The sequence below is a fragment of the Ovis aries genome, chromosome 2 (assembly GCF_016772045.2).
Source record: "Ovis aries strain OAR_USU_Benz2616 breed Rambouillet chromosome 2, ARS-UI_Ramb_v3.0, whole genome shotgun sequence".
Classification (NCBI taxonomy): Eukaryota; Metazoa; Chordata; class Mammalia; order Artiodactyla; family Bovidae; genus Ovis; species Ovis aries.
Genome location: NC_056055.1, coordinates 224,357,650 through 224,383,983, shown reverse-complemented (window position 1 = coordinate 224,383,983; position 26,334 = coordinate 224,357,650). Strand labels below are relative to the sequence as shown.

At 39.5% G+C, this 26,334-nt stretch overlaps 1 protein-coding gene across 2 annotated transcripts in view; it reads left to right on the top strand.

Annotated features, from left to right (window-relative positions):
• The window catches only part of PAX3 (paired box 3), a 103,553-nt gene extending 83,324 nt beyond the window's left edge, over window positions 1–20,229 (top strand). For both annotated transcript variants that reach the window (XM_042244303.2, XM_015093551.4), the window contains exons 8-9: window positions 17,958–18,204; window positions 18,699–20,229. In XM_042244303.2, the coding sequence (XP_042100237.1) occupies window positions 17,958–18,204; window positions 18,699–18,733 (282 nt within the window). In that variant the 3' untranslated portion in view covers window positions 18,734–20,229. The remainder of the gene's footprint in view (window positions 1–17,957; window positions 18,205–18,698) is intronic.
• Window positions 20,230–26,334: the final 6,105 nt, after the last annotated feature.

Sequence of the window (26,334 nt, the reverse complement as noted above, 5' to 3'; positions counted from 1 at the left end):
TAATCACTGACTATCACCACTGCCTAAGCACCAAGAGGGCATTCTAATAGGCAGAAAATGAGATTTTAATGGCACAAAGGGTGGCCAAAATAAGGACTCATATATCTTTGCCTTCTTCGTTTTCTTCAACTTGTGGTTTGCGTCTTGGGAGTGGAGTTCCTGGGCTCTGCATAACGGTGATAACTCTGAGCAGCTGAAAAGTTCAAAGCTGTTGCAGTTGAAAAGAATGAATAGCAAAGGCAATGAAATAAACATTTCTGCCTAAAGGCAAAAGTTCATAAATCCTTTTTTGTAACAGTAAATGTAATTAAGTTTCATAGATTCCTATAGCACATCCTGGGATAAAAACTAAGAGGTGGCTTTAAACCTTGGCTGCAAAATAGCAACATGAAAACAATGGATGTGCTTCCTACAGGACTTTAATAGACTTAATTTCCAAGTACTGGCATTTGTGAATGTGGTTTTGCATGAAAATCATGGACTTATATTAATAGATTCATGTTTAAAGGCCTGCATTTCGAGCATAGACGCTTCTCCCACAGATTACAAGTAACTTCAGAAGTAGTTGTTGTCTCTGCAGTTTAAAACATTAAGTAGTTTGAGGCCACAGAAAAGTTTTTTATGAACACAATTCGGTTGAGAGTTTGCATATAAGTAAACTTCAACTCTGTAAGGTGAGACCCAGGATTCTCTTGGCATGTGTCAGCGGTCGAGTATTATAACACACGTATTATACTTTGTTATTTAAGTGGAAGTACTAGCACTTGACTTTGAGACTGTTAGTCCTTGATTTCAAGAAGACTGGCTATGATTCTAGAGTTGGCAGTAGGGCAGGAATGATTCCATTATCAAGCAATGGAAAATTCCTTGGGCAACTTCTCCTGTGTTTCTTTACAATGCTCTTATAACATTATGTTAACTCCTTACTTATTATATTGTGGATATCCAGAATATTTTGCATTTCTACCATATATTTCCTCCTCAAACCACCAGTTGTAGCATCTCTAGTGAGTTAGAAGAGAGATGAATAATGTGAAGTTCCTCCTTATTTCCTTAGACAAAATTGGAGAAAAATAGCTGAGTGAATCAACATCTTGCCAGACGTATCTACGAAATAGATGGAATAGGAGCATTAGGCGAATTGGGAATTAGGACTTACATTTCTATAGTCTTTGAGACTGACCGCTTCTCAGGAATGCCTCTATTTAAGCAAAGAGGGATGTGTTCACTGTTTTTGGTTGTTTGTCTTGATTAAAAATATCGTAGGGATTTCCCTGGGAGTCCAGTGGTTAAGACTCTGCCTTCCAGTGCTAGGGGGTGTGGGTTTGATCCCTGGCAGGGAGGCTAGGTCTGCCATGACACAGGGTGTGGCCAGAGGTCCAAGAGGGAGGGGATATTGTATCCATAGAGCCAATTCACTTCGTTTTACAGCAGAAACTAACACATTGTAATACAATTATACTCCAATAAAAAAAGTTTAAGAAAATATTATAAAGAAAATTGAAGAAAAGAATCCACATTTAACAGCTAGTTTACCTGTTATCTAAAGAAAAAGGCAAAGAATGGTGATGGCTGAGTCTTTTTGCTTGTTATAGGGAAGTGCTTATTGATATACTGGATCATATAATATTAAATATGGGGAACTTCCCTGGTGGTGCCATGGTTAAGACTTTGCCTTCCAATGCAGGAGGTGGGAGTTAATCCGTGGTTGCTAAGATCCCACATGCCTCAGGGCCAAAAAATCAAAACAGAAGCAATATTGTAACAAATTCAGTAAAAATAGTCCACATTAAAAAAAAAAAAAAAGATCTTAAAGGAACTAATCCTACAACTGCCATTTCTCCTCTTCTCTCCAACTCTTGCACTTCCTATCTCCGGCTGAAAGTCTGATACGCAGACAAATCAACTGAGGCTCAGAGAACTTGGGGCCATATCGCTGATAGTGAGAGAGCTGGGACTAGACAGAATTCCTGGCTCCTCGTCTAGAACCTCATTACGTACAGCACCCGGATGGGTGGAGAGAAGACAGATTAAAAAAAAAAAAAGGTGGGGACTTTATTCATATTTTAAAATAATTTTATAGAAGGTAGTTTTCTAAACTTTTGGATTTGGGTTAATTAACACTCTTTTCTAAAGCACTCTTTACATGCTTTTTTGCTTTATGCATTTTTCTTATCAATCTTTTAACTTCCCCTAGTAATAAAAAGTACTTTTTGGTTATTGAAGAAAATGGGGAAAAATTTTTTTTTTAGGATTTCCTTTCTCTGGAGTAGGAAAAAAATTCCCCTAGGCAGCCACTGCTAATATTTTTGCATTTTACCTTCCAGCTCTTTTTGGGTGTTATGCTTTAAAAATACATACATAATTGAGATAGTATATGTATATACTATATCATAAAATATGTAAGCTTCCACCTTGCCTTTTCCCTGCCTTTGTACTTCATCATAGGTCTTTTCTTATCTACTAATTTAAATGAAATTGGATCTAAAGTTTTTTGAGTCATTATGATCAGTTCATTGTAGATCTCTTTAGTAGATGCCATTTTATTTGTGCATCTTATTTGATTTTTTTCCTACTGGCATTGATGTTGATGTATCATTTGCCCTTCAGACTTGGAAATCACGCGTTAGAATGTGTGTGAACTATTGTAAAATCAGCTTTCTAGTTAATGGAATTAATAGACATCATTATGATAAGCAAATTATTCCTTACGTTTGTGTGTGTGATTTAGTTGATTTTCCTCCGGGGCCGCTAACGTATCTATCTGCCCCCTCAAACAAAGATTCTTTTAAGGCTTGGCATCAGAGCCATGAGTCAAAGGGTGTTTCTCAGATGCCCTTAGTGCTTTCCTCAGAGAAATTCTCAGCTTTCGGAGGGATGGGTGTGAAGCAGTGACCGAGGAAAAGGTCACTCTCCAGTTGGTCAGATGAGAGTAGCAACAGACTGACAAACATGTGTGACATTCTGAATCTCAGAATCCTGATGAAAACTTTTAGAGACATTGATCATATCCTTCCTCAAATTGCTTAAAGTGTCTGTGCATTCCTGAATTGTTGGCAGGTGTATTTTGTTTTTCGGTACTCCGTAACTGTATCCATCTTATTTATGGAAGAGCTGAGGCCGGTGCGACACAGTTAGAGTCACTGGCAGAGGTAAAAGCCATGTCTGTCTCTCTTCCAGGCTTCTTTGACTGTGCTGGGTCTTCATTACAGCACACAGGCTTTCCTAGTTGCGGTGTGTGGGCCTCACTAGTTTCAGGGCATGGCATTCTCCAGTTGTGCCGTGCAGGCTTCTCGGGTTATGGCTTGCAGTGTTAGTTGCCCTGTGGTGCAGGATCTTAGTTCCCTGAACAGTGATCGAACCCACGTTCCCTGCATTGGATGGCAGATTCTTTACCACTGGACTGCTAGAGAAGTCTCTCTTCCAGTTTCAGTAGGTTCTTTAATAAACCAAATTACACATTTAATCTGCCAAAGAGGCATGATGTCGTAGAAAGTTTTCCATGGGCTCCAGCACTGATATTCAACCTGGTTTTCCAGCGGGGAGAATGGAAAGGCTTCACAGATGAACGACTGGGCTTCACGACTGGGCTCCCTCCAAAGCTGGATTTGTTAAGACATCTTGAGATTGTCAGTGTTGGGTGGAAGGAGAATAGGATAATTTCCTTGAAATTTTCTGCTGTCTCTGAATTTCTACATCACCATTCTAGGAGATGAGGCTTTTATAACAAAGGACAAAACACCCCTTGAGAAGAAAACCGTTCAACTCACTATACCCTGCAGTAGCGCCCTCTTTTGAAAAGTTGTGTGTTCTTGGTGTGGGGACATCACAGAAAGAAAACAGGGAAATAGAGACCATGTATTTTCCCTCCAAACCCAGCTGGTATGTTCCCAGCACCTTCCTGCATGTGCAGTGGAGAAAAAGGAATGCCGACTTGGAATATGGAGCCAAGGAAATACAACCAGATGCTTGAGACGTGAGACTAATTAACATTTGGCCCATGTTCTTCTAATTAACTTTCCTTTGCAAGAAATACTACCCTGACTGCTCCCCCACCTCCAAAACACACATAGCTAAACCTCCAAAACAAGGACAATAAAATGAACAAACATATCATTTCAACCCCCCCGACCCAAATCCTACAAAACTCCACAGTTTTTGGTGACAGCTTCTAATGATTTCTTGAGTGAAATACAGTATCAGTGGGTTACAGGTTTCTAGGAAGCTTTTTTGTTGTTGTTATGTAGTGTGCAAAAATGGGCCAACTTGGCTGCATTTAGAGTTCATCAACCATTGCAAATGATTCTTCAAATGTTTTGGGTTTGGTAAAACCTAAAACACATTTTGCCAAGCACTTTTCCTCCTTAATTTTTCAAACTGTGTATTTTAGGGAAAATTTGATCCATATGGTTTTGATTCATTTACTCTTATATCATTGACATTTTTTTTTCCTGTGGAGCCATTTGATACCCAAGAAGCTTTCTGAGCCTTTGCTGTGTTCATTTTAAGCATTTTCTTCCTTAAAAAGAGGAAGTCCTCTTTGCAACCTCAGAGGCTATAAATTTTGAGTACTCTCTCAATTCAGCAATACTTAAAAATACATTTGGTATAAATCTGGATTATTATGAACACATTTTATGTTTAGAACAGATGGAGTGATTTTTGTTTCTGGTTTTATGAGTGAAACCAATGATAAAATAAGAAAATAGGCTTAAATTACAGAAAAAGTTTTGTTTTAGACAACGTTTAACTGTTATTAATAAATCCCCACGGTAAGATCTATGCTCACAGACCTCACTGCAAATTTTGTCCAGGTCTTGGGTAAGATGTAATTGAATAACCAGTACACCTGTCCTATTTCATGGGTAATCTACTGAGGAAAGAAAAAAAATTCTCATAAAGATTTGTGTACCAGGCTTCAACATGCTTGAATGTTTGCTCACCACTCAGCACCTCAGGAACAAAGAGTAGGCCTGCAGATCTCATCAAGTTTATGGACCATACCTCTCTTAAGTCTGGTTGAACCATCACAGCTTTGTGGGGATGAGATGCTGTCTCTGAAACAGACCCAAGAAAGAGCAGATAGATCTTTATACTAACAAGATTGCGGTTAATGGCAGAAGACGCCAGGATCAACTTTTGTTCTTATTCATATTTTACAAAAGGAACCCTTTAACTGCACCACCCATCCAGTTGCTTTTAAAGAATAATATTAAAATTGAGATTATTAGTGTGTAATGTATGTAAATTGCATATTTGGTGTCAGCTACGCCTGTTAGGCAGCTTCTCCATTTCATGCATATATGTATTAGACTGTCGTGGTTCCATTTCAAATCAGATTTCAATTGCTCAGCACAGTTTCTTTTGACAAACATTTGTTAATCCTGAAACTTATTAGGGAGATGCATTTTAGTGTTAATATGTATACACCAAACTCAAGACTGCTTTTGATTTTGCTTGTCATTTCTTGGACCACAGTGTTCCTAATTATCTCAAATTCCTTAGCTGCAAGGCAAGATGAAGGATCTGTGTCCATCGAAGGTGTAAGGGTTTACTACAGATCAGTTTGTTATGTGAATGGGGTACCGTCCTTAAGAATGCTTGTGATGGATACTCTTCTGTTTCCTATAGAAAGAATGTCCCTTTCATTGTGGCACGGCAATTTCTTGACCTTCTTTTGTACTGTTGATGCATGTGAAAGCAGGAAGACTTCCCCTCATGGCAGCTCCTGTTTCAGGAGAGCTATTTTTCTGGACATTTTGGGCACACATCCAGAAGCTACTTGATGCCAGGCCATTTGTTCTGTCCATTTCACACACAAGTTTGCAGATCCTCTGCCGTCAACTTACCTTTATCATCGTGAAGGAGCAGGCAAGCAGGTGGCCTGCCACCAACTCATTTCCCAACAGAGGCACTTCTTTGCTTTTCTTTCTTTTTTTTTTTTTTTACAATTTCCAGAGATTCATCGGTGGATAGAAAAGAGTGCTTTTCATTAAAGAGATTGGTTGGGTGTCAAGCAAAGCCTGGAGAGAGAAAGTGGCAGCCTCTCTGAAGCTTCAGCCTCTTTCTGCTTCATTTCTAAAGCAATTCATGAGGTGCAGAAGCCTTACATGTTTATGAAGGCTCAAGGATATTTATGATCATCAATAAGCCCATTTCAGCTACACCAGAGTAGCCGCTGACCATTTGCAGATTTCCATTTTGCCATATTAAGTTTTCAAGATGTCCTGCTTGGTGGTGAAAACATTGCTGCTAATCCATTTGTTGAATCAAGGCAGGCTGTAATTGACATGGTGCCTTTGGTTTTTCTCCGAAGGCTGTGGTTGCTACCCTTAAAGAGTATGAGGAGAGCACTGGTTTATATCAATTCTAGCCACAGCCTCTTGTGTTAGTTATCCAGAGTTAAAGAATTGTGAGAGAAACAAGTCCTTGGCCAAAATCTCCCTTTTTAAGAGAAGAAAGGAGCAGCAGCCTCCAATGACTAAATCTTAACTCATGTCACTGAAATGAGCCACGAGAAAACCTTTCTTGCTGAATTAAATTTGTATGTGTATGTGAATTATATTGATTTAAATAGAAATTCTATCAGCTGCTTTCTCTTGTACACTGAACAAATCAAATGTAACAACCCCATGGTTTTTAGGTCCATTTGAATTCCGTTAGCCATCAAGGAGAAAAAATTGAGTGTGATTGCTTGGTTTATAATTAAGCTACTAGAGTAAAAAGTTTTTCTTTGTAATCAGTAAAACATAGGAAAGCCATGCTGGATTCTAGTGTGAGGCCAATGGCCTGAATCAACCCTTTATATGTGGTTGGAATGCAACGTAAAGCTTTTAATTTATTACTGCATTCGCAAAACGGCAATATCTACAGAAATCTGAATACTTGCATATTTATTCAATTAGAGGCTGAATGTGTGCTTTGTACTGCAGACGCAGAAGACTGGATTCAGTCATTAGTTGTGTACTATTTTTTGTTGTTTTTTCTTTTTTTAAAAAAAGAATCTGTCTCTGCAAAACAGTCTGGGTTCCATCAGAGGCGTATATTTTTCAATGTGTAGTATAATATTTAAAAATTACTCTTGACATTTAGCTAGAGTTCAGAGAACTAGAGTTTCTGAGATTAGTGATTGCGTTGTCTCCACTGATCAATGGAAAAGATGATAAATTTGGGAGACCCTTTGAAACAGTGCATTTTGTAGAATCAAAGGGTTGTTCCTACTTTGTAGGGAGTATTTCTTAGCTGTGAGAGGACTGCAGGTATTATTTAAAGAAATAACCGTCTTTTTTCCCCCCCATGAAATACTGACGTCTCATTTTGCCCTGCTTGCATTAAAATGTCTAATTAGATAAATACAGATTAAAGAAACACTCTGTATCACTTCTCGGCCTTTTGGCTAAGATGAAATGTAAAAATCCTCAAAAGAAATGACCCTCTGTATGTACAATTCCACGGGAAAATTTCAAGTTCAATGTCATCCCTTTTGTGATGCTTCTAGGCAGAATTCCTTTAGTCTCTGTTGATGCCACAGTAGTGTGTTTATACCTTGTTAAAACACATACCACACTGTATTATAATATATCCATCCCTCCTCGGACCATGAGCTTCTAGAGGCATGATACTAGGTTGTAATCATCTTTGAATGCCTAGAAACCAAACAGTGTCTCATAATAAAGGCTTGTTCCCAAAGTGGGCTCTGTGGAATGGTGGTTTGAGGAAAAAAGATTTTGAATCAAAAATCTGGTAAATATTTCAAATTATATCCCTTTATCTTTCAGAGTCCCCGTGCATATTAGCCTACTAAAGGCTCTGACAAATCTTGCAGTATAAAAACATGTTTAACTTGGCATTCTCTAATTTGACTATGGATCCCTTTTGCTGAGTATCAGACTACTAAGTTTTGAGGAACATTTTCTAGGAAGTGCTGAATGAAAGCAGTGGAGAGTAGAGACCCAACTCATGATTTGTCCATTTCTAGAATTGTTCTTTATATTTTTTACTAGTGAATGTTTCTTCTGTTAATGTCTGATGTTATCTTCTGCTTGAATACATTATCATCCTCTGTAGGTGACCTTAGGGGAAAAAGGGGTAATTTTAGAAAAGAAGCTATAAACTGCTAAATAATATCGATAGGTATGAAAATGAGTAAAAACAGAGAATTCCTGTTTAGTGAATTGATGGCGATGTGGGTGTAACTCATTGATCTCAGCAGGAACGCCAAAGTCAAAAGCACTAGATTGCAATACTTGACAGCCAGTTATAAGCTGTGTGTCTTGAGGCAAGCTGCTTAAACTGTCTCATCTTCTGTTCCATTCTCTTGTTAAACTTGGAAGGTATTGAAAAAGAATCACCCTACAGAACTATGCTGAGAAACATAGTACTTAAAAGAACTAAATGCATTTTGGTAAAGAGATAATACTGTTTGTTGCAATAGAGCTTTCATTATTGTTTGCTTAAAAAAAAATCATGTGGGCCTCTGACAAAAAACCATGCTTTTGTTTGTCTCTGATGAAGAAGGCAAATGTGGAAGCTGAATACCATCAAAGGAAAAGCAGTTTCTTGGTGACTGGGGTATTTTCAGTTATTCTACTTAGACATTTTAAAGGCCCAAGGACTCATAGTGGTATCCATTCAGATTGCAGTCATTGTAATTAATATACCTGGGATCTGATACTGCCCCAACATGCACTGTACAAAAATTAGTTTTGTTTGAGTAATTCAGATCACCTGTGGCTTCCCAGGTGGCTCAGTGGTAAAGAATCTGCCTGCCAATGCAAGAGACACAGGAGACTTGGATTCGATCCCTGGGTTGGGAAGATCCCCTGGAGGAGGAAGTGGCAGCCCACTCCAGTATTCTTGTCAGGAATTCCATGGACAGAGGAGCCTGGCAGGCTATAGTCCATGGGGTCTCAAAGAGTTGGACATGACTCAGTGACAGCATGCACTATAATGAAAACAAGAGGCAACCATCCTTCGTTGCATGGGGCTAAGAGTAGGGATGGGACAGGGTTGTCTTATTGTTTCCTATTCTTATTCTTGTTTTGATTTATTGAAATGTAATACTGACATTCCCAGGTGGTGCTAGTGGTAAAGAACCTGCCTGCAAATGTAGGAGACCCAAGAGACACAGGTTCAATCCCTGGGGTGGGGGTGGGGGGTGGGGGGAAGAATCCCTGGAGAAGGAAATGGCAATCCACTCCAGTATTCTTGCCTTGAGACTCCCATGAACAGAGGAGCCTGGTGGGCTACAGTCCATAGGGTTGCAAAGAGTTGGACATGACTGAAGTGACTTAGTAAGCAAGCAATAGTGACATGAACTCATTTTTCAAAAATCAGTGGTTCTGCTTCTGTGATACTAGATAACCTCAAAGGCAGGAGAATCTGATGAACTATACTTCTCTCTCACCAACAAAGGAGAAAGTTAGCTAAAACAGCAGGTACAATAGAAAGGTTTTAGAAAGCAAAGGACAATTTAAAGTAATTCTGAGTTAACTGACTGGGGAATACTCTTTTTTCACTAAATTACAAAGATTCTATTTTGTCAAGATCCGTAGGAGCAGAGTTCATTTCTGTAGATAAAAGAACTATCTATGTACATGGGCTCTGAATCTTGCCAGCTACTTCAGGTTGCCTGGGCAATAGGAGACATAGCCCCTGCCTATTATAATCAAGGACACAAATAAGTTTAGAGGTGAAAAAAGCATCACCATGTCTTTATTGGTCCAGTGTCTCTGGCATTGTGAAGGTGGGGGGATTAAAGTCGGTAGGATTTTAACTTACTGGAATAGTAGCTTCTGATTCTTAGAAGACTGCATTCTCAGATGTTGTCCCATATGTATACAGTTGTTACAAGTTTCCAAGCATTTTAAATGAAAGTTTATTCTGCCTTAACACAAAACCCTGTGAAACAGGCCAGAAAACCCTTCTTGAAGGGTAGGTTCATTCTCAGACTTTTGTGAGGCTGTGATCTGTTAACCATTTCCCATGGTTAATAGGAAGAGTTTCCCTGATAGCTACTTGTTAAATCAGTATCACTTGATCTTTTCACTTGGCTCTTTTCTCTGTCCTGAGGCCAAATCGGAAGGTCCGTTTCTGTAGTCTTTAGGCTTTTAGTAGATGGAGTCTTATGACATGGGCTTTGGGCAACCACAAAAATATTTGTCTACATCACACATGGTCTGGAAGAAAGAAGAAATTTCATTGTTGAGCTGGGCAACTTTTTCCTCCCTTAGTAGAAAATGGAATGTCTGCCTTCCAAGTTTGTGGGGGCATTGGAGATGTAGTATAACTGAGCATCCTTCTGCTTCAGAGGGGGCAGTGTTGAGGCCCTTCTTTCTAAAAGGTAATGTGGATGCTAGATTATTGTAAGGTTGTACGAGAATCTCAAACAGAACTGGGCAGTTAGGATTCAGTAAGGTGTGCATTTTATGAATGGTTATTAGGGTGAATCAGCCCTGCATGTCCTTGAATGCAGGCATAGTTTATAGGCAATTAGAATTTTAAATGCCATTTCATTGAAGGACTGTGGAATGCCCAGGTGTAGAGCTTTTCCCTGTCTATATTTGGTTTCTTAGGTCTCAAAAGGTCAATTAATATTTAGCAAACGTGTCCAGAAGTAGTCATGAAATTAAACCAAGATATATGCTTGATTTTCCACAGTCATGTTTTTTAGACAGGTTTTTGAAACAGTGATAGGTTTGAGTACTTACTCTTCAGAGGGCTACTGTGGTGGTGAGAAATTTCCTGAAAGGAGAAGAGTTAACAGCAGGTAATGTCATTCCTCCCAGAAAGAGTTGGAGACTCTCTGTGCTAAGTGATGAATGAGGGTATCTGACCCACATGTGTTTTACATTAGAATGGAACATTGCCCTGACATCGTTAGGAGCATTTGTCAAGATTCCCTGGACAGAGCTTCTGTAAATTACATGCTGCAAATGTGTCAGGGTCAGATAAGAGGATATCATTAACTCCCTCAAGTTTACTCAGGGCTCTGTCAGTCCATCTTAATATGCTAACGGCCCACAATTTTCCTTGAGCCGTTTTGCTGTATTTTTCATTCATAGAAGAAAAAATATGTATGCTATCCCCTGCCCCCCCCCCAATATCACACATGTTCTTTTCTCATAAATCATATTAATTGTAGACATGGTCACAAAGCATATTAAATGCAGGCATGCGTAAATGAATTAAAACATATGAGAATTTTATTACAGCCCATGGTGGGTCTAACATAGTCAAATAGCAATTGTATTAACCATAAGTGTTCATTTAGGTGAAATGAGCTTTGTCTTAATGGGCTTTATTTTATTGATAATAGATGGACACGATATGATTGTCCATCATTGTCTAGAAATACACTCTATATGTATGTGTATATGTATATATGTCTCTTGCAAGCTGTTGCTATGTTAATTTTCTGCCTGCTGCTGCTGCCAGGTCGCTTCAGTCATGTCCGACTCTGTGCGACCCCATAGACGGCAGCCCACCGTCCCTGGGATTCTCCAGGCAAGAACACTGGAGTGGGTTGCTATTTCCTTCTCCAATGCATGAAAGTGAAAAGCGAAAGTGAAGTCGCTCAGTCGTGTCTGACCCTCAGCGACCCCATGGACTGCAGCCCACGAGGCTGATTCCGTCCATGGGATTTTCCAGGCAAGAGTACTGGAGTGGGGTGCCATTGCCTTCTCTGAATTTTCTGCCTAGATTTATAGTCATCAGTGTCTAAAGAAGTCTCTGTTGCTATCCATTTGACAGTTTAGGTCTATTGAGAAAGAGATATGGTAAAGAACTGATAAAGTAAAAATCATTCTGTAACTGATCACAGACTTGGAGATTAAAGCACATGTAACACTTAAAAGTTTAGCTTATACAGTACTTACAGTGCTTTTTTCAAATAAATCTTGGAAATGTATGTACCATATGAACCACACTTGTCTGGCACTCTTACTTTTTCATCATGCATGAAACAGCTACTTAAAAATGTTAGCTAAGGATTAACATTAAAGAAAAATTTGAGTTGGCTAAAAATTTCATTTGAGTTTTTCTGTTTGGGTTTTTAAATGTACAGAACAACCTGAACAAACTTTTTGGCCAACAGACTAAGTATGTATTTGGCTGGATATGTTACATGTACTAGTTTTCTTTCTGGTTAGGCAGAGGTCAGCCATGCCCTTCCCTAACTCTGGGTGGGTGAGAAGGTCATCATCCTTACCTTAAGAGAAACTTCTGCCTTAAGGCAACTTCCTTCTTACAGCTTTCAAACAGAGAGGGCAAAAAAAATCTAATTATTTAGATGCTAATCAACTGCAGGATAATTCCTAAGGCATTTGAATCTGAAGACAACATTTTCAGAAAAGTCTCCACTGTTTAAGTTTAGGTTTAGGTAATGCCTTAAAAATATAGTTGCTGAAATTTAACTATCAGATAAGTTCAGTAGCACCCGTATTGAAAAATACACTTGCATAAACATTTGGAATTTTTGTTTGGTTCTGGAAATAAATTATATCTAGATTTTAAAAGTTTAAAATCATTAGATTTTTAAGAAAAGTGTAGAAGCTATTAAAATAAAACCTCTGTATCATACAAAGCTGTAACTCACAGTGGTTTTCCAAAATGCAACTAAATGTGTATTAGTAAATGTTAAGTTAGAAGAACATCTGATTACTTAAGAGCAAAAAAGAAAATAAAGACATGAACCAGGATTCCTGCTAAGGAAAAAAGAAGTGCTTAGACGTACACCATAATATGCTAAATCATTTTAGATTTCTGATAAGCTCTAAGCACTTTTAACTGATGGCAAAATCATAACACGTAAGCCAAGACAAATATTTTCCAGACACATTGTTTTAAATGTAAATCTTAATTTGGCTCACAGTTTTTTTTTTTTTTAATCTTTTATATTTAATCTTACAATAGGAAAATTAATTCAAGAAATACGGCATGAAGCAATTGTAAAGTTAGTTTTTCCTGAACCATATAATCTTCCAATCAAGATATAAACAACCTATTTGGAATTCTGAAACTTGAGAATGAGTTTAAAAGGATCTTCAAAAAAGCTTCTAATAATAATGGGAATGACTAAGGAACCGGCAGAAGTCCCGGTTGATGATTCTAAGGTTTGAATTTATTTTTAAAGGTTGTCCATAAAACAATTTAGAAATGACATCTGGGAAATATTTACCAGTATATTTAATAGATTTTTTGTTTATATGCTTCTCCTTAGAGTTGTACTCAACTAAAAGTTAAAAAAAAATCCTCCTCCTATCTCCCTTCCCAAGGAGACAGACAGATATCTTTAGAAAAGGAATGATTTTCTTGTTCATTGCTGTTCCTGGACTTATCTGACATTTAATAAGAATGTGACTGGTGTTCAGTTGACAGAACTGAGCAGCCCTGAGTATTTTTTTTTTTCTTTGAAATTATCTGTGAAAACCAGGCGATTGTGTTTTCTTCTATCTCAAATTAAAAAATAAAATCAGGGAAAAATGGCCTGTAGTAGAAATACCTTACTGATAGCTTATGAGGAAAAAGCCCCACTTTGCAACCAGTGAAGATTTTATTTTAGGCTTTGAATTACAATTTGCTATAGGAAAAGCATTTATGAAAAAGATCCTGACAATATTCTTTAAAATATGACTGGAAGACATTCTGTGACCATATTGGGGGAGTTCTAAGAAGTTCGTTTCCCAACTTAGTGCAGCAAAAAGAAATTTCCATAGCTTCCCTTGAACCACATGGAATAGTAAAATTGCTTTCAAAGAAACGTACATAAAAGTGTAATAGGACCCTTCCACAGAGAATTGAGGTTTTAAATTATGTTAGGGGAAAGTAATACATTTTGTATTGATATAGTTATTTTTCTTTCCTAACACAGATTTCCTTTTTGATTTTTAAATAAGAAGTTAGTAAAATGATGTATATACATCTCACGTTTTCTCAGCATGAAACATTGAAATTAATTGTGTTAGTTATCATCATTCATTAGCTTCCATTTCAGAGCAAATGTAGGGTCGTATTAGTGCTTCTTTCTCCATCTTTATACAATTCCTGAGAAAGAAGTCATGGTTACAATGTGTGACTATCTCAATGGAAAGAAAAACTCATGGGAGACTATCTGTCTCTTGGGCTTGCTCAGGGAAGTCAAAGGGATAATGGGTCTCTGGTCCTCTTTATTTCCTCACATTAGCCTCTGGAAATATTGGGCTGCTGAGCTAAGGGCAGCTGCTGATATAGGAGCTGTCACTAGTTTCCGGTGTGTGACATTGGTAATAGTGACAGGAGGACCTAACAAGCATCCTTCTTGTTCCTCCTGATTGGATCAGGACCCAGGATGTCTTCAGGATACTGTGCCCTGGCACCTTTAAGGAACTCTCTTTCCTTTGCCCTAGAATATGGCCTTGGAGATAATACCGTATCTTCTCCATCCATCAGTAGATAATGTTTCAAGGTCTTCCTGTCCTAAGGTATTTTCTAATTCAGCAACTCCAATAAGTTGCTACAAAAACAGCATAAGTTGAATTTTGCTTCTCGGAGGGACTCATTTCTTCTCTTTTAGGGTCTTCATGTATTTTTCCCCACGGACAAAGTTATTACTGCCTTCAAAGTTTTGTAAACAAAAGATATATGGCAGAGGATTAAAAAGCTTATCACAAAAATGTACATATAGCTCATGGGAGAGTGGGCACGTTTTGAATAAAATTTTGCTCTTACTCGTCACCTGTAATGGTGCATAGAGTGTACCATTTCTTCCTTAAAGTGATATACCGTTAACAGAATTTCAAGTAGTAGCTTCATGAAGAACACTATTAAAAATATATTTCTTTTTTATCCAGTAACACTGTATATTTTTCTTCTCTGATTTGATATAGTTACAAAGTTGCTTTTCCTAAGTGCTTTTTGCAAAAAACTTAGCACAGATTATTTACACAGTAAATTATTTGTGCCCTGTGTTAAAATCCCCTTTCATTAAAACTATCATACTTAAAATTTTATTTTTTATTTTTTATTGGGGTGTAGTTGATTAACAATGTTGTGTTAGTTTTAGACGTATAGCAAAATTATTCAGGTATACCTATAGCTATATTTATTCTTTTCCTATTTAGGTTATTACAGTGTATTGATCTCTACAGCAGGTCTGTGTTGGTTATATATTTTAAATATAGCAGTGTGTATATATCAATCTCAAACTTTCAGTCTATCCCTCCCTGCCCACACTTCCCTTCTAATAGCTGTAAATTCATTCTCTAAGTCTGTAAGTCTATTTTTATTTTGTAAATAAGTTCACTGTATCATTTTTTAAGATTCTTCATATCATCTGATGCTTGTCTTTTTCTGACTTACTTCACTTAGTATGATAATCTCCAGGTCTATCCATGTTGCTGCAAATGGCATTATTTCATTCTTTTTAACAGTTGAGTAATATTCCTTTGTATATATGTACCACATTTTCTTTAGTTGTTCATCTGTCCATGCACATTTAGGTTGCTTTCATATCTTGGCTATTGTAAATAGTACTGCAATGAACACTGGGGTGCATGTATCTTCTTGAACTATGGTTTTCTCTGGATATATGTCCAGGAGTGGGATTTTTTTTTTTTTAAGGAATCTCCATACTGTTTTCCATAGTTGCTATACCAATTTACATCCCCATCAACAGTGTAGGAGGGTTCCCCCAAATGGTACATTTTTAATATTTTTATTAAATATTTTCCTTATCCACTCTTGTCCATTAGGCTGGCATACAAGGAGGTACTCCTGATTTGAAAGGATTGTGTTTGGTACTGAGCAACTTCTGTTTTAAAGACTTTTTTCTTCTAATAGACATTTGTAATTTGGGCTAAAAGAAAATTTTTAATAAATTAGTATATCAACTGACCTTTACAAAATTTCCCAACATATCATAAAATCACCTATATGAGCTCAAAGAAAGGCAAACAAACAAACAAACAAACAAACAAACACAAACCTAGTATAGGTGGAAGAACATTCAGGAAATAAATGCCTTTTGCATTATGTTTAGGTTTTTTTAAATGAGAAAATGAAGTAATCAACTTACTGTAGATAGTATTATATGAGAGCCCAAGTTCTGGTAACTTTCATCCTCCTAGAGCTGGGAATACTATTGATTCTTCCCTTACTTTGTGACTCTCATTTTCCTTAATCCCCAAGAAAACAGAACTATGCTCTGAAACATGTAATTATTTTTTTTGAATATAATTTTAGAGATTTTGAAAATTTTCAAGCTCAAGAAAATTTAGATCCCTTGGAATGTCGTTTAAAATTTGGGAACCACTGTGTTGCTTGCCCTACACTGGCCCCCCTTCCCATCGGCTCACACATCTTACACGAGAACTCAAGTGAAGGGAGACAAGGAAAAGGAGCACAGAGACTTGGGTGTGTGGCGAAGGGGGAGCTGAGGAGGACTAGAGGAGGAAAGCGTGATCCATAGAAGGTGGTGAACAGATTCTCTTTTGTTTTCTTACCCCTTCCCCCCCTTTTTTTGGTCTTTTGGGGCTAATTGAAGATGGATCAGTTTAAAGCTTTGTTTCAAGAAGATTTTGTTTAGCTATGAGGATTATGCAAACCCTTCCCAAAGGGGATTGTGGCCTCACTGGTTTTGGAATCTAATTTAGGAAGCTTTCTGGAATGCAAGATTCACCCCTCCCTCCTGCACCTCCATCCAGGATTCTGTGGCCTGAATTACCTTAGTGGGTAACAGAGGCCTCTAGTCAAGGTTGAATTCCATTACTGCCCTCTCGTCTTGCTTTTATTTGTGCGTTTTCATCTCCATATGCTTCAGACTTCCTAAAATACAGAGGGACTAGGATGGAAGTATTGTGCCGTGGTGGGCCCCTGCATTGAAATACTTTGTGAGCCGGTGAAGCTCTTTACCCAGCAGTCTATTTCTTCTGCGATTGCTTTTTGAGCCCTGCCACCGACTTGTACGAAGCTGAGAAAAATCACTTCCGTTCTTGGGTGGCAGTTTTCCAGCTGCAAAATTAATTATCCACTTGCTTCCATCACAGTGTGTTGTAAGGGTCAGCGAGCCTGAGTTTGCGAAACTCGTCACCGTGCTAATCAGAAAGTTGTTCTGTTATTACAGTTTTGTTTTTTTAAAAGTTCGCTTGCTCTCCAGGGTTATTTAAAAAGCCAAACGGACTTCTTATAATATGTTTGCATTTCAGGCTTTTTTTTTTTTGACACTTCTTATGAAAATGTTAGTTTGGAGAAGAAATGAAAGGATTAGGTAAATGGAGGAAGTTATTTGAAGAATCATCTGCCTGATAAGTGCTAAGAACTGTTAGGGGCTGAGAATATAAGAATCAGTAGTTCACTCCTCTCAGAACACTCACAATTCAAAGTAGGCGACCAAGTGTTAATTGCACAGTAAGAAGGATGGGGAAAACACAAGGGAATGTCAGAGGAGTACTTTATTTCTAACTACTGAAGGATGGCCAACATAAGGAAAGTAATTTTCTTGAGAGGGAACGCTATGAACAAAGACAAAGATCTCAAAATACACAAAAAGAATTTGATTTAGATTCATGTCACTTAAAAACAATATAAGCAAATGCCTGTTTAAAATGACACGTGACACTCCCAGTTATAACATGGTTAAACATGATTCAAAATGAACAGTTACAATTTCTCCCTTCTTCCATCCTTCTGTCCCTGTGTCCCTCCTTCCTTGAATTTCCAGCCTGATCTTATCACTAGGGGCATGGTGTCCGCTCTCTTCCACCCTCTCTCCTTGTTTCTGAAACTGCAGTCCGATGTTATCACTGGGCATGATGTAATAGCTCTGCCACTTTGAATTGAGGTTACCCTCTTCGGGACGGCCCTCTCACAGCAGATTTCCAAAGAAATCAAACTTGGCCTTTTCCAGTTATCCCTTCAGCTACAGGCTAGGGTCTGGTCCTCCCTGCATTCTCACTTCTTCCCCATCTGCCTGTTTATTTTAGGTAATGGGACTTCTGACCAACCACGGCGGGGTACCCCATCAACCCCAGACTGACTACGCGCTCTCGCCTCTCACTGGGGGCCTGGAACCTACCACCACGGTGTCGGCCAGCTGCAGTCAGAGACTAGATCATATGAAGAGCTTGGACAGTCTGCCGACTTCCCAGTCTTATTGTCCACCCACCTATAGCACCACGGGCTACAGTATGGACCCTGTCACGGGCTATCAATATGGGCAGTATGGACAAAGTAAGCCTTGGACTTTCTAGGGAGTGATTATTCCTGGAAGAGTGAAACACTTTAACTCTTCCTGGAGAAAGGGGAGCTGCCAACATGATTAAGCCTTCCATCCCGGTATCAATTTTGTGGCAAAGCCAGCTGGTTGTTCCAGCAAGGGCTTCCTTGTATAATTATTTTCTTAACTGATGTCAACAACCTCTTGCGGTTATTAATTGCTGAGACGTGAAAGCTGATTGCCACTAGGTAAAACACAAGTGTTGGCCCAAACGAAATAACCCCTGGCATTAGAAACACATGTTCTTAATGAGGTCAGCTCAAGGATCATATGGGGTATAATCCCCAGGACACAGAGTTCTGTCAAACTTGTCTCAGGAATAAAAATATTAGTCTCGATCCTTTGATACCCCGGTATTAAATATGACATTGTCAGCCTGTAGCTGATTTTGCCCCTTGCTGTGAATTGTCCCAGCCTGACCTGAAAAGCTGCGTGTGTTTCCTTACAGGTGCCTTTCATTATCTCAAGCCAGATATCGCATAAGTGAACTGTCCACTTGGAGCGTAAACTGGCCCTGTTTCCGGTCTCCACAGCCTAGACATGAAGAATCTTCTCAGAAAAAAAAAAAATTACCCTCTTGGGGGGGCAGTCTCGACAGGAGACAAAGGAGAATGATTGATTTTCTTTCTCCAGTAGTTGGTTTCAAATTCTTTTGAACGTGTCGAACAAAAGCAGTGGAGAAAAGGAAGATCCGGAACAATAAAAGACAAATGCAACATTTTAAGGCAATGATTTAACATGGCTACATATCAAATATCCCAACTCTAGTGCAGATGATCAAGGAGCTAAAACATTCCATTTGTGTGTGTGTGTGTGTGTGTGTGTATGTGTGTGTGTGATTTATTTTAACTGGTTGGATAAGCAGAACATTCTGAAAATATAGTCGGAGAAGAAAGTAGAACAAGTTTGACGTCGATGCTGACACTTCGACAACTTTAAAACTGCTCGCTCCATGAAGCAGGAACGGAGGAGTCTTTGACACACTGGAAATGGATATAAGAATAAGTGCCACCGTTTTTAGGAAGTTAGACTAGACGTAAAGGACGTCCCCAATAAATTATTTGTTATCTTACCCTCATCTGTAATTCGGTTGTCAATATACGTCCTGGGTGGACACGTTGCTAACAGGATGGGAGGGTGGGGAAATCCAGGCGGAAAGCTTGTTTTCTTTCTCAGTGTGGAAGAGGTGTGTGACATCTGCCCAGTTTATTTTCATTCGGAAGCCAACCTTGGGTGGGGGTGGGGGGTGGGGTGAAGAAGTGGTGCGCATTCCCATAGCTGCTTATCAGAGTGCAATACTGTGTACCTCACGGATGCTTTGGCAAAGTCCAGGGCCCTAGAAACAGAAGCAGAATTCTATTTTTGCAGGTGCTTTATTTTTTGCAGCCCATGATTCATTGTGGTAGAATGCAGTGACGTTTGCCATTTGCTGGACAACCAACACCCGGCTTGCCCCTTTTGATGAGAGAACATGTTCGAGAATAATCCTTTTTAAATGACTACGTTTACATTCTTCTCTTTTCTATGAAAGGCAGGGCAGCAATACTGATGTCTATGTTGGCTCTCATGTACTTTTAAATTATACAATAATATCCAATACGGAAAGGTGATAGGAACTGAGGTTTACATATGTTTGTGTGGTGACATTTTAGAATGTCAATAAATTTGTTTTTTGAGATGTTCAGAGGAACAGGATGGTGGAAGGCAGTGTTATTTATTTCTTTCTATTCTTGGAACCATGAATGAGGTAGGCACAAATACATTCCTTTTAGAGTTAAGAACTATGATGTAGTGAGTTAGTGAGACTAGACATAGTACTGAGTTTAGTTCCTACGTTGGTCTTAGGGGGTGATGGATCGAGAGAAGAGCTATCTTCGTGTTGCAGCCTCAACCAACAACGATGTGTTGTAAAAATGTCTTTCCTGTAAAAAAGTGCAGTAAATATTTACTATTTATAATGAATAAACAGTTATGAAAAACTTGCCCAACATTGATTTTTTTGGGGGGAACTGGTGAATGCAGTATTAATAACAACGTGGAAATGCGGAATCATCAAAGCTTATACTTCACTTCTAATTTAATTCCTTTTAGATTAAACCAGCAGTCCCCACTCTTTTTGGCACCAGGGATTGGTTTCATGGAAGACAATTTTTCCACGGGCCGTGTAGGCAGAGGGCATGGTTTTGGGATCATTCTCTTGAGGAGCGCACACCTAGATCCCTTGCATGCTCAGTTCACAGTTGGGTCCACGCTCCTATGAGAATCCAGTGCCATCACTGATCTGACAGGAGGTGGAACTTAGACAGTCTTGTGAGCCATGGGGAGTGGCTATAATACAGAGAAGCTTCGCTTGCTAGTCTACCATTCACCTCCCACCATGAGGCCTGGATCTTAAAAGTCCATGGTCTGGAGGATTCCCTGAAGAAGGAAATGGCAACCTTCTCCAGTATTCCTGCCTGCAGAATCCCATGGACAGTAGCGGGCTCCACTGTCCATGGGATTCTCCAGGCAGGCATACTGGAGTGGGTCTCCATTTCCTTCTCCAGGGAATCTTCCTGACCCAGGGATCGAACCCATGCCTCTTATACCTCCTGCATTGACAGGCAGGTTCTTTACCACTAGTGCCACCTGAAAACAAATCATCTGAGATCATTGTTAAAAACTCCAAGGACTCACAGTACCGTAGATAAAAATGTCCAAATTCTTTAAATACCTTAAGGTCTTTTAAGCACGGACACTCATCCTTCCAAGTCAATATGTTTCCCCTTTTCTGACAATTATTTATTCCAAAAATAATACAAGGAGAGGAAGGTAATCCTTACTGGATGCCTACTCCTGTAATCTAGCTTAATCTTCACAAAATCCTGTGAGATGGCCATTATAAGCCCCAATTTATAGATAAACGGACTGAGGTCCAGAATTGTGCATTAGTTTGGGTGAGGTCACACACCATCAGAAACAGCAGAAGCAGACTTTGACTTCCATTCAATCTGGTGGTGGAACTGTTTGTTACTATATCTCTGCAAATCCTGCTTGCAGTACTCACTTCATTATGTCAACCTATCCTCATGCCAAACTCAAGTTGAAAACAAAGTATTTAAAGGAAAAATCATTCACTCCCAACACACGAGAGAAATGCTACCAGGCCGTGGGATTACTCAATAGGAACTGATCTTACATATCACTTTCCCTTCCTTCCTGATCTCAGAACTTGCCGTATGTGGCTCATACCTCTTTTTGATACTGCTTTATGCCCTTCTCTTATTTCTACATGTCTCTGAGATCTGTTACTCTGCTTGTATTTCTTACGTTGAAAGTCTCTATAGATCATTTTCCCCTGACTTCTTTTGGCATCTAATCCATCTCCAGGGTATCGGGGCTCTGATTTCCCCCAGTCCTAACCCTAGTTGGGGTCCCTACTCACCCTCTGGGACAGGCAGCCCTCAGGACTTTGAACTGTCAGCATTCAACTGAGTTCACACTTGGCTTTGTGTGAAGCGCTTCCCCTTTGTCCATGTAGGTATACACTTTGATCTAAAAACCTTAAATGTAAAAACAGAAATTTAGAGCTTAAAATTATTAAACAGTGGAATATGAATATTAACTGCTGAGTCGTTCCTTGACCGCAATTTTCCTAGAAACTGACACATTTTGCTCTTGTGATGGAAACAAACATATTGCTTTAGGCTTTTAATTAGCCCAGTTTGAAAATGCATGTTCACACACACTTAGATATTTGGAGAACATCCTTTGTTAGAAGGGATCTTCATTAGTGTTGGCATACAGAACCACTGTAATTGACCAGGTCACTGGTTGTGAATTTAGAAAGAGACTTAAATGGGGGCAGGATGGATTAATTAATGCCCTTTGTGTGGACATGCCATGGATGAATCACTCCTCAAACTACATAATTGCTGTATGGAACCAGAACCGAGAACTCTTTGGAAGGAAATCCATTTTGGCGGTGAAGATTTGGGCCTCAATCATTCTGAGAATCTGGTTTTTTGGTGTCTAATCATTTATGAGTAAGGAACATGAAGTCGCTTCAGTTGTGTCAGATTCTTTGCGACCCTATAGGCTGTAGCCCACCAGGTTCCTCTGCCCATGGGATTCCCCAGGCAGGAATATTGGAGAAGGTTGCCATGCCCTCCTCCAGGGGAACTTTCTGACCCAGAGATATAACGTGCGTTTCTTGAGCCTTCTGCATTGGCAAGCAAGGTCTTTACCACTAGCGCCACCTGGGAGTAAGGAGAGCGGGCCTCAGACATCAACAAATGACAAGTGGCAATATTTACGCAAGGAGATCCAGAGGTCTTGGACAAGCCTTGGCCTTGGGCAAGCACTCGTGGACCTTCAGTCAGTGTTAGATGATATACGAGAAGATAGGAATAAAGAACTCGATTTAGGGTTCTTGCCAAATGCCAGTGATATAAGCTAGTTCTATCTTTTTCATAGACCCACTCCTTGGTATTCCTGATATAAGCTAGTTCTATCTTTTTCATAGACCCACTCCTTGGTATTCCTGATAGGTACCCAAGTACCTAGTCCCACGTGTGTCCCCAAATAGGTACTCAGTGCCTGCCTGTTGAATAAATAAATGAATGAAGAGTGTCTCAAACTATCCCAACGTGATCTTCTGAAGGAGGATCTCCCCCTCAAGGGTGTGTGAATTATAGTAGGAATGGAATCAGTTAGGGACAGGCTTTATTCAGGACAAAGAGCAGCTCTTAAAACATTTTCTACTTAAGTAAGGAAAGTAAGGAAGAATATAGACATATTGGTGGGTGGATGAGGAGACCACGAAGATGCAGGAGTTCACCTCTGCTGCTTCTGTGTTTCCTGAAGCTGAGCACAGTGGGAGGAGGCAGACATTTAAAACAGCTTCGTGGAGCAGTGAGGGACCTGTCATGGGACACAGGATGTGGAGCACCCAGGAGAGGGCAGGATGACTTTGTTCAGCTGTGCTTGGTGGCTCACGCACGGGGACTGAGTGGACGGGAGACTGGACTGGTTCTTTTAGGGGGATTTGCAGCATTGCCCGTTAGGAAAGTCTGCCGGAGAGGATGGAAGAGGCTAAGTCTTGCAGGGCCCTGAAGGGGCCTGCATTCTAAGAGCTTCCTCCTTAGTACCTATGAGACTGCTAGACTCGGATTTTTTTTAAATTGAGGTATAATTGCTTTGCAGTGTGTTAGTTTCTGCTGTACAATGAAGTAAATCGCCATGTGTATATTTATCTCCCCTCCCTCATGAACCTCCCTCCCCTAGGTGATCACAGAGCACCGAGCACGAGCTCCCTGTGCAAGTTCCCTGTCAAATAGCTATCTTACACATGGTAGTGTTTTAAAGCAGGGGGAAATACAATCAGACATACATGGTTGGAAAGGTCATTTTGGAAAGCTGTCTTTTGGTGCTGGGGATGAGAACTGAAATGGGATCCACTGCACACCGGAGAAGAGATGACATCTCTGCCTAGAGATTTCAGAGATAATGGACCCCAAGCTCCTAGACTTGACAGGGTTACAAAGTATAGGGGACAATCTTCTGAGAAAACCATTCTCCCATACCTTTGCATCCTCACGTCTTTAAGAATGACATACTGCTCTGAAAGTAGTTTTCTGAAGGCAGTGTAGCCTAATGCTATAGATTTGAAGAATGCTAGACCTAGGTTTTGAATTCTCCATTGGCAATTAAAAAATTTGTGCTGCTAATAAGTCATCTAATTTCTCTAAACTAATTTAAATTACCCTAAAGAACAAAAAATGGTGATGATTTCTTTATTGGACTCTATAGAGGGTTAAATGGTATCTTGAATATGCCTGGCAGATGGTGGGCAATGAATAAATCTTAGCTATTGATTTTATTAGTTAATCACCTTGGTCATAATATGTAGATCATAAAATGTGCTCCTGGACTTTTAACTTCCACAATAACCTAGCCAAGTTGCTAAAATAATGAGGAATTATTTTTAATGACTATGAATAGAGAAGTCAAAAAATAGCTCTTTTATGTGAATATAACTTATTGAGAAGACATATTCATAGTTTCTTTTTTTCTTTGACATGTATGGTCATGGTTTTTAAATGATTCTCTCTTATCACTGAGAGTTCCCAAAATAATGAGACTGAAGTCACACACAAGAAAATAATAAGCTGACCTCTGCTCCAAAAAATTCTTACTGATGATGGCTCATTTATCAGGGCAATTTTTGTCAGGGTGAAACAGGTATGTTTCTAAGATGCAAAGAAAGTACAGTAAAGGTCAGTCAGAGACAGTGGTCTCTAATACATGTTTATACACAGAGGGCTATCTCATTGCAAGATTGACACTTAACAGTGTATGATGGCAGTAAGGAGCAGTTATTGGGGATATCAGGGTTTTGGGAGGAGAAGCATTTCTAGTTCTTTTGGGTTTAGATTTTATAGGAACGTGTATTTGTCAGGGGAGAAAGAGTGAGTGAATTTTTGCAGGCACAAGTCTGGGGACTTTTAACCTCATGATCCAGGGCAGGAGGTGGTTTACTGTTTGACGACCTAAATGGTGGTTCCCATCTCTCTTCTTTGCTGAAAGAGCCCCAAATTCTTTCAGTTGTGTTGCAGTCAGATACTGGGGTCAGTAGAACCCAGTGAAATCCAGGGCATAGATAGGGAGGGAAGAATCACTGGGTTCTAGCAATACCACTGACACACTCTTGAGATGACAGTGAGGCAAATGCTCAATATTATGCTAACAGTTAGAATGTGAACTGGGAGCCATTGAGATCTGAGTTCTAACCCTTTTATTCATTTATTTGGTAAACACTCCTTGAGAGTCTTCTGCCAGCCAGGAATTGTTTTATTGTCTATGATGTTTTGTTCAACAAATAGTGGTTCCTGACTTCAGAAGCTCATGTAGGGAAGGTAGATGTACATGAATAAAGAAGCAAGCGCATAGGGCTTCCCTTGTAGTCCGGTGGTTAAGAATCCATTTCTGTCAATGCAGGGGACACTGCTCGGGGAAGATCCCACATACCACAGAGCAATGGAGCCCAATCGCTGCAACTCCTGAAGCCCACGCACCCTAGAGCCCACGCTCTGAAACAAGAAACACCACCACAATGGGAAGCCCGCACACCACAACTAGAGAGTAGCCCCTTCTTGCCACGACTAGAGAAAGCCCACATGCAGCAACAAAGACCAAGTGCAGCCAAAATAAATAAATAAATGAAAGAAGAAGCAAACATATAATTAGAAATTGTGCTGAGTGTTGGGAAGGAAAAGAATAAGATGCAAAGAGAGATTAACAGGACCGACTTAGACTGAGCCTTTAGGGAAGGTCTGGCAGAAAATGAGAAACAGTGACTCTTGGGAAGGGAATAGCGAAATTTTCTAAACAGAGGGCGCAGCAATTGTGATGGCCTGGGTTTGAGAATGAACTTTACTTGTTTGAAGTACTGAAATTAGGTCCTTGCATATGGTATGCAGAGTGGAAAAATGAGGCTGGCCTGGGCTGGGTCATGCCAGGGCCCCTACTGGCCACAGTAAGGGGCTTGGATTTGATTCTGTATGCAGTGGGAAGGGACTGAGGACTTTCAAGCAGAGGAAGGACAGTATCTAATTTTCATCCTTCATGGAGGACGTGTTGGAGGGATGCAGGACTGGAGATCCTGGGAGGTAACATAGTGAGACTTGACTCGTACGTGTTGTCCTGGAAAGAGTATGGCTGTGAATACCTAGATGTGGATTTCAATACTGATTCAATCTCCTATAATTATTTGCTTATTCCCTCCAAGCAATAGCTTGTCTGAGCTGCCATTCTCAAAATTAAGTGAATAAGAATTCATAGGATAGTGAGATTAATTGAGTTAATTCTATGTGTTTCAACACAGACTTGCATAAAGTGAACTTCTAAGAAATGTTAATTCTCTTTCCATCCCCACTGGGAGTAGATAAAGGACCTGATACTCTACTTAGTGAAGGTGTGTGTGTGTGTGTGTGTGTGTGTGTGTGTGTGTGTGTGTGTGTGACTGAGGCCAATGGGTTGATGAAAGTAAAACAAAGAAAAGATATTACTGCTTTCCTTACTTGGTCTATTGTATGTGTGTGTTC